This window comes from Cebus imitator, unplaced genomic scaffold (genome assembly GCF_001604975.1).
Source record: "Cebus imitator isolate Cc_AM_T3 unplaced genomic scaffold, Cebus_imitator-1.0 Scaffold254, whole genome shotgun sequence".
NCBI classification, from domain to species: Eukaryota; Metazoa; Chordata; class Mammalia; order Primates; family Cebidae; genus Cebus; species Cebus imitator.
Genome location: NW_016107569.1, coordinates 1,971,849 through 1,981,085, shown reverse-complemented (window position 1 = coordinate 1,981,085; position 9,237 = coordinate 1,971,849). Strand labels below are relative to the sequence as shown.

General features: G+C 43.2%; 1 protein-coding gene across 1 annotated transcript in view; it reads right to left on the bottom strand.

Annotated features, from left to right (window-relative positions):
• Positions 1-9,237, bottom strand: part of FNBP1 (formin binding protein 1) — a 165,655-nt gene that overhangs the window by 32,896 nt on the left and 123,522 nt on the right. The window contains exon 9 of the mRNA XM_037728077.1: positions 1,215-1,343. Within this exon, the coding sequence (XP_037584005.1) occupies positions 1,215-1,343 (129 nt within the window). The remainder of the gene's footprint in view (positions 1-1,214; positions 1,344-9,237) is intronic.

Genomic DNA, 9,237 nt, shown 5'->3' with positions numbered 1-9,237 from the left:
ATATATTGTCTTGTTCTATTGCCCAGGCTGGAGTACAGTGGCGCAATCTTGGCTCACTGCAACCTCTGCCTCCTGGGTTCAAGTGATTCTCCTGCCTTAGCCTCCTGAGTAGCTGGGATTACAGGTACGTGCCACCACGCCCAGCTAATTTATGTATTTTTAGTAGAGGCAGGGTTTCATCATGTTGGTCAGGCTGGGATGGAACTCCTGACCTCGTGACCCACCTACCTTAACCTCCCAAAGAGCTGGGATTGCAGGCGTGAGCCACCATGCCAAGCCTAAACTGGCATTTTTATAAGCACAATCATCCCGTTAGCAAAGACAGCATTAATCAGAGAATCATAGTTTAAGACTGACAAATAATTGGCTGCAGGTGCAAACGATGGAAGTTTGCAAAGTTTATTGATTAATCTTGAGATTATTATATTTCATTCATATTGCTAGTCAATGTTTGATCTAGATGCTTTAAAAAATGATTTATCATGCCTGTAATCCTAGCACTTTGGGAGGCTGAGGCCAGAGAATTGCTTGAGTCCAGGAATTTGAGGCCATCCTGGGCAACAGCAAGAACCTATCTCTACAAAAATTTTAAAAATTAGCAGGGCCTAGTGGTGCATGTCTGTAGTCCCAGCTACTTAGGAGGGTGAAGTCGGAGGATCCCTTGATCCCAGGAGTTCAAAGGTGCAGTGGGTCATGATTGTGAATTGCATTCCAGCCTGGGCAACAGAGTGAGACTGTCTCAAAAAAAAAAAAAAAAAAAAAAAAAACGGCCAGGTTCGGTGGCTCAGGTCTGTAATCCCAGCATTTTGGGAGGCCAAGCCAGGTGGATCATCTCAGGTCAGGACTTTGAGACCAGCTTGGCTAAACATGGCAAAACCCCATCTCTTCTAAAAATATAAAAATTAGCCAGGTGTGGTGGTGTGCACCTGCAGTCCCAGCTACTTGGGAGATTGAGGCAGAGGAGTCACTTGAACCCAGGAGGCAGAGGTTGCAGTGAGCCAAGATCATGCCATTGCACTCCAGCTGCACTCCAGCCTGGGTGACAGCAAGAGCAAGACTCTGTCTCACAAAAAAGAGAAAAGAAAAAGACTTAGTGGAAATTTGGAATTATATAAAGACTCAGAATACAAACCCAGCAACCATGATTCAGAGCATCGTCTTTCTAAGGAAAGCAAAGCATAAAACACAAAATCTGAGAGGTGTTCAGGACTTACCTGGAAGATGTTGGGGATGTGAGTATGGTAATATTCATGCTGCTCATGATTGAATTTCTGGAGAATGGATGAGTAATCTGCTTTGCTGTCCTCTGCCATTTGGTGACGTATTTGAGCTTGTTGTCGGGCCTTAGGGCAAAAACATGAATACATCATAAATAAAAGCCTGGCCGCAATCAATAAAAGCCTAGAACTGCATGCTGGGATGCCCAGGGGCCAGATTTACCTCAAATGTATTTAGTAGGTGCTATTTTTTAATGTTCTGAAATTGAATTTACTTTAGGTAAGCAACGTGCATCCTAGTTTGTACAGAACTCCACCATTCCCTATTGTCTTCACGTGGTGCACACCTTCTAGTTTGACACGACATTCTGTATGGTCTCCACTTGGGCCAATTCCTATATTTATGTTACCTGGAGGACCCTTGTGGGAACCTTTGCTCATATACACATTTTTTTTTTTTTTTTTGGAGACAGAGTTTCACTCTTATTACCCAGGCTGGAGTGCAATGGCGCGATCTCGGCTCACCGCAACCTCCGCCTCCTGGGTTCAGGCAATTCTCCTGCCTCAGCCTCCTGAGTAGCTGGGATTACAGGCACGCGCCACCATGCCCAGCTGATTTTTTGTAGTTTTTTTTTTTTTAGTAGAGACGGGGTTTCACCATTTGACCAGGATGGTCTCGATCTCTTGACCTCGTGATCCACCCGCCTCGGCCTCCCAAAGTGCTGGGCTTACAGGCGTGAGCCACCACACCCGGCTCACATTTTTTTTTTTTGAGACAGAGTCTCATTTTGCCACCAGGCACCAGGCTGGAGTGCAGTGGCGCAATCTCGGCTCACTGCAATCTCTGCCTCCTGGGTTCAAGCAATTCTCAGCCTCCCGAGTAGCTGGGACTACAGGCACACGCCACCACGCCCAGCTAATTTTTGTGTTTTTTAGTAGAGATGGGGTTTCACCATGTTGCTCAGGATGGTCTCGATCTCTTGACCTCATGATCCGCCCACCTCGGCCTTCCAAAGGTGCTGGGATTGCAGGCATGAGCCACCGTGCCTGGCCACTCTTTTTTTGTTTGTTTTTTTTGAGGGAATGAGAAATCCATAAATTTTTTTTTTTTTCGAGACAGGGTCTTGCTCTGTCGCCCAGGCTGGAGTGCAGTGGCACGATCCCGGCTCACTGCAGCCTCAACCTCTGGGTTCAAGCGATCCTTTTACCTCAGTCTCCTGAGTACCTGGGACTATAGGCATGTGCCACCATGCTCGACTAATTTTTGTAGAGATGAGGTCTCACCACATTGCCCAGGCTGGTCTTGAACTCCTTGACTCAGGCAATCCACCCGCGTCAGCCTCCCAAAGTGCTGGGATTATCACTGTGAACCATGGGGCCCGGCTGGGAAATCCATAAATTTTTAAACCCAGTTCTCAATGGGATTCATGAAAATGGCACATAAACCACTGACCGAAGTAGACCTTTCTGAAGCTCTGTACCATGCTCATTTTTAGTCTATACGTTAAAGAGGCAGTAGGTATGGCTCCTTCTTTATGCTTTTTCATGTTTTTTGAAGGGTTCTATTTTATGTTTTACCACTTTGTTTTTCTCTTCTAATTCATATTGTGATTAATCCCATACCTAAAAAAGGGGCAACAATTGCTGACTAGTTGCAGAATTGACTTTAAAGCTCAAACGGGAATGTCTACAAACTCCAAAGTCATCCGGAAGTACCAGAGCTTACGCCGTTAACACACCTTAGATTCATATGGCACTGTGGCGCTATCTTCATAAATACAATCCCGTGAATCTCTTACACAATTTGAGGTCCACACAAGGCAAAAAACAGATGAAGATACGGTTTTTGGTCTTTCAGTGACCTGGCAAACTCACCGCATTGAGCCAAAAACACAACAGGAAATGGGCTGTCTTCCAACATAACCAGGGCAATTATTTGTTTGCTTGTTTTTGTTTTGTTTTACTAAACCAACGTTATAGAAAATTAAGACCTGGCTGGATGTGGTAGATCATGCCTGTAATCCCAGCTCTATGGGAGGCTTGGGTGGGCAGATTTGCTTGAGCCCAGGAAATCGAGACCAGCCTGGGCAACATGGTGAGACTCCTCTCTCTACAAAAATTACAAAAATTAGCCGGGCATGGTGGTGTGCACCTGTAGTCCCGGCTACTTAGGAGGCTGAAGCAGGAGGACTGCTTGAGCCTGGGAGGCTGAGGCTACAGTGAGCTGAGACCACTACCACTACACTCCAGCCTGGGCAACAGAGCAAGACTCTGTTTCAAAAACCAAAATGAAACAAAACAAAAAACCACAAAAAGAAAAAAAAAAAAAAAAAGAGAAAATTAAGAGGTAATCATGAAAGAAAGAAAATCAAAAGATAAGAAAAAGACAAAAGGAAAGACAAGAAGGAAGGAAAGAAGGAAGGAAGGAAGGAAGGAGGGAGGGAGGGAGGGAAGGAAGGAAGGAAGGAAGGAGGGAGGGAGGGAGGGAAGGAAGGAAGGAAGGAAGGAGGGAGGGAGGGAGGGAGGGAAGGAAGGAAGGAAGGAGGGAGGGAAGAAAGGAAGGAAGGGCAAAAAGAAAGAAAGAAAGAAAAGAAAAGAAAGAGAGAAAGAGAGAAAGAAAGAAAGAGAAGGGAAGGAAGGAAGGAGAGAGAGAGAGAGAAAGGGAGGAAGAAAGAAAAAGAAAGAAAGGAAGCAAAGAAACACAGAGAAACATTCAAATGTCAACCCAAAGGGGAAAGCTCAAGTCGCTGTTCCACTTTCTGCTTGATGGGAACATCTAGTATCGACTTCTTTTTCGTGTCTGTGTTCTTTATTGGTTTCCTGCCTATGTGACTTGAAGGCTTAACCTGAATTTCACTTCACACATTTGACTCATACGCATCTGGTGAAAGCCTAAGGTAATTCACAGTTGCTTCCTTTCTTTTCTTCCCTATTCACACATGAACACTTCCCAAATGAAGGTAACAATATCAGTGTTTCCAAACGCACTTCCTTATGACTGAGGTATTTTTTGAGTTTCTTAAGGCCTTTTGATCTCTCGGTGCCATTGTACCCTCTTGTCACCTACCCTGGGTGCATTTCAGCTGCCACATTCTTCCTCTTTGTTGGTGGCCTGTTAACTCCCTTCCTGACCATATGCCTTGGCGTCCGCTTCTTCCTGTGTCCACTAGTAAATATATTAGTCTAGCCTCAAAATGGTAAGTACTCGGCTAGCCCCAAAAATCCACCCCCTTCCAATACACAGTAGCCCTCCTCTGATTAAATAATAGCTTTCCCACCTACATGCATTCCATCTGTTCCCCGAACCCGTCCATCACAAATACCCTATTAACTCTTCAGCTGCTGACATTTCATCGTGTATCATTTCGTTATGAAGGTTAAAAACAATCTCCATGTAACCTCAAATTTCTAAAATAGTCTCATTTTATTCACAAGCTTTCCTCAGAAAGTCTCACAAAAATCCAGTTGGGGATTTCTTCATCTCTTCTGTAAAGAACAGTAAGAGGGCTGGGCGTGGTGGTTCATGCCTGTAATCTCAGCACTTTGGGAGGCTGAGGCAGGCGAATCACCTCAGGTCAGGAGTTCGAGACCAGACTGACCAACATGGAGAAACCCCGTCTCTACTAAAAATACAATATTAGCTGGGTGTGGTGGTGCATGCCTTTCATCCCAGCTACTTGGGAAGCTGAGGCAGGAGAATCGCTTGAATTGAACCCAGGAGGCAGAGGTGGACCAAGATTGCACCACTGCCCTCCAGCCTGGGCAACAAGAGTGAAACTCTGTCTCAAAAAAAAAAAAAAAGAACCGTGAGAGGTCAGGAGATAGTCTCCTCATTTATTTTGGAGATTCTATCTAAGTGAGTTTTTAAAATAACTGTTCTGAAACAGGCATCACATCAGAGTGCCATCATTATATAGAATACATATGTATTTACGTGCACACACATACACACATCCCACATGAGCAGATAAAAGCTTCCTGACAATAAATTCACTCACACCAACATTTTAGAATATTTTACCCAAGTAGAATTTTTTACCTACGAAAAGCTGGTGCCACCGGTACCCCAGCACCATTTGATCGGAAGTGACTGTGATCTTCTTCCTGTAGCTCCACAGAATCCCTAATCATGCTTTGGCTTTGGCTGCATCATTCCTTCTGTAAGCTTATTACCTCCTAATAGATTCATGATGCCCTGTGCCTTGTTTCTAAGCAGTAATCCTGAAAACATAACAAGGGCCCTAGACGTGAATGGGGGAAGGCGCTGAGTAAGGACTGACATGTCTCTAGTCCAGCCTAGAAAGTGGGATGTGTAGCAGAAAATAAGTCAGAGAAGTATATTTTAGAGAGAACAGGTCTGCCTTTTATGTTAAAGGAGCGTTGTCTCTCTGGGAGTTTTTCTTCCATGCAAAAGACTGGACATACGGCTGCAAAGGCCTATTTCTACACCTCTCACTCACTCTCGCTCACTAAAACTATCGGGAAACCTTCAAAAAACAGCGAGATATTGTGATATATCAAATTCTGTAAAGCCGCAGCAGAAAGACGGGACTGTCTTTTTCTCCGTCCCTCAATCCAGCTGCTTTGAATTAATAGCCACTTTTGAAACTCTGGCCTAGGAATGCACCATTGTTCTAACCAAGTTTCACTATGAAAAATCTATTTCTGTTTAGTAAACTGTTTATTTGGCAATGGAACTTAAGAGTCTTTCTCTAACGCTAGTGTTCAATCAATTACTCATTATGACAAAAATACCTTTAAAATATCTTGTATTTTCAAGAACGTATTTGGAGTAACTGTTAACGATATTTTGCAGACTACCTCCTAATGTCTAGAACTAACGGCAGCTAATAAGCATCATGACTCCTCATCTCTCTTTGTAAGTCAGTCTAAAAATAACAACCATTACCTCAAAGAGATAGTATTTCCATTCTAAACCAGGCCGGAAGCTATTCTTTCAATTACATTAAGTTTCCCATTCCGAGGATAAAAGGCACTGCATCTTACAGCAACATTACTACAGGGAAGAAAGAGGTACAGAGAGTTGGCTTGTTTTGTTTTACTTTCAATGACTCAGTGTCACAGAATTTCGAGATAATTTTCTAAAAATTCCAGAATAACCACGCTGCCTAGGCTGGGTCACAGACATCTTAGAATCAGATCTATACCACTTTTGTCTAACAGAAAGAATTTAAACTTGAGAATTTTTTGCACAAACCCTTGGGGATCTCCCTCAAACAAATCCAAATAAGCCTAAGGATGTATTGCTTATATTTGACTTCACTTCTTGGTAATCCCTTTTTTTTTTTTCCAGTTTTTTGAGAGGGAGTCTTGCTCTGTTGCCCAGGCTGGAGTGCAGTGGCGCGATCTTGGCTCACTGCAACCTCCTTGTCCCGGGTTCAAGGGATTCTCCAGCTTCAGCCTCCTAAATAGCTGGGATTACAGGCATGTACCACCACGCCCAGCTAATTTTTTATATTTTTAGTAGAGACTAAAATATATGGGTTTCACCACATTGGCCAGGCTGGTCTTGAACTCCTGACCTCAAGTGATCCGCCTGCCTCTGCCTCCCAAAGTGCTGGGATTACAGACATGAGCCACCACACCCGGCCCACTTCTTGGTAATTCTTAACATAGTCCATTGTCAACATCATTATGGAAGTTAAGTCATATTGCCTAAAAAGTCAGAGTTGCAATCTCTAAATAAAGAAAATAATATTTTAGAAACTGAACTGTAGCCCAAATTTTGAAATTCTATTTAAAGACAAAAATACTGTCATCCATTCAGTTAGCTAAATTTAGATTATTAGCATGGCCTAAATGTGTAGCTATTTCCTGTTTAGCTCTTTTTTTTTTTTTTTTTTTTTTTTTTTTTTTTTTTTTTTTTTTTTTTTTTTTTTTTTTTTTTTTTTTTTTTTTTTTTTTTTTTTGGCAGGGTCTCTCTCCGTCACCCAGACTGGACTGCTGTGGCACTATCACAGCTCAGTGCAGCCTCAAACTCCTGGGCTCATGCCACCCTCTTACCTGAGCCTCCCCAAGTGCTGGGATTATGGGTGTGAGCCACCATGCCAGGCTTGTTTAATTCAATATTACTTTTTCCTTAATAATTTAAAACATTAACAATATTAACAATAACACTTTCGGCAGTGTCTCAATTGTCATAAGGAGAAAATACAAGTGCACTAAGAAACTTGCTCATTGCACATAGGGACAAGGTTATAACTGAGTTATAACCTTGCATCTTACCAAGTCATACTTTTGCATCAAAATTTTTTTCTTTTTTTGAGACAGTCTCGTTCTGTCGCCAGGGCTGGAGTGCAGCGGCACAATCTCAGTTAACTGCAACCTCCGCCTCTCAGGTTCAAGCGACTCTCTGGCCTGAGCCTCCCGAGTACCTGGGATTACAGGTGGCCGCCACCACGCAGGCTAATTTTTGTATTTTTAGTAGGGATGGGATTTCACCTTGTTAGCCAGGATGGTCTCGATCTCTTGAGCTCATGATCCGCCCACCTCAGCCTCCCAAAGTGCTGGGATTACAGGCGTGAGCCGCTGCGCCCAGCCCTCTTGCATCATTTTTCAAGGCTGCCTATGGCTTTTGACTTTTTAACCAGATGAGCAAATATAGGCTGGTTCTATTTACACATTGATCCAATGAATAAATAATGAGACTTACTAACTTTTTGAATGTGGCCCCAGATCTCTCGATTTTATACACTGCTGTTCCTTCAATGATAAACTATAGGTTGGTACAAAAGTAATTGCCGTTTTTGTCATTTGAATGGAAGGGCAAAAACCACAATGACTTTTGCAGCAACCTAATACTTAAAGCAGCAGTCTCCAGAGCTTTTGGAAAGCCACTTTTCCTTTGTTTAAAGGATATAACTAATTATAAATGCCCATCTTTTGTCACCGAAAGTTTGGGGAGAGCCACGTGGAATATTTTACAGTATCACTGATAGCCCAAACAACAGTCAATGTTTTTCGGAACGGCTGCATGTTTAGCATGTTATGTCACCGTTATCATCAGAAGAGACCAATTATATTTTAGGCTGGATGGAGAAGGGGGCTTAGTTTAGATTTTATTCCCTTTCCTCTAAGAATGCACTATTTTGCCCTCAGAGAGGATGCCTGTACTGATTATTCAGTGAGTGGCATCCCGCAGCAGCTCCTCCTGACTGGCAGATGGGCCTGGCGGGCACCCAGAGGCTGGAGGCACAGCAAGAATCCAGCACGCCCTCACTGATCCCGATTCTCTCCTCCCCAAACTACCTGAGCCACAGACCTCATTTTGTGGACAAAATTGAACTTGCTACTTTAACAACCTGGGTTATCTGGTCACCTTTTGTTCTTTTCTCTCCTGCTTAAAAAAATGTTTGCCGTAGAGAATTCAAATTTATAGAATTGTATGGTTCAAGAAATAAAAGTTTCTGCACATTCCGTCCCCTGAAAACCACTAGAGGATCGTGACTTCCAGAAGTGGCCAGGTAAATGAGATTTTCGTAGCACACAAATGAGGTAGAGGCCACTGGATATTATTTTCTATTTCTAGGTATTTTTGAGAACAGAAAAAAGAGCAACCTGTTTGAAATCCATGAAAATCCTATTAGCATTTCTCTAGGATTTGTCAATGGTTAGGAATAAAACTAATGCCCAGGTGCGGTAGCTCACACCTATAATCCCAACACTTTGGGAGGCTGAGGCAGATGATCACCTCAGGTCAAGAGCCCAAGACCAGCCTGGCCAACATGGTGAAACCTTGTCTCTACTAAAAATACAAAAATTATCCAGGTATGGTGGCATGCACCTGTAGTCCCAGCTACTTGGGAGGCTGAGGCAGGAGAATTGCTTGAACCCAGGAGGCAGAGGCTGCAGTGAGCCGAGATCATGTCACTGCACTCCAGCCTGGAGGACAGAGTAAGACTCTGTCTCAAAAAAAAAAAAGAATTTTACTCTAATCTTTGACCCAGAAATTCTGCTTCTGAAAATTTATCCTAATGATACAACAAAAGATATCCATGAG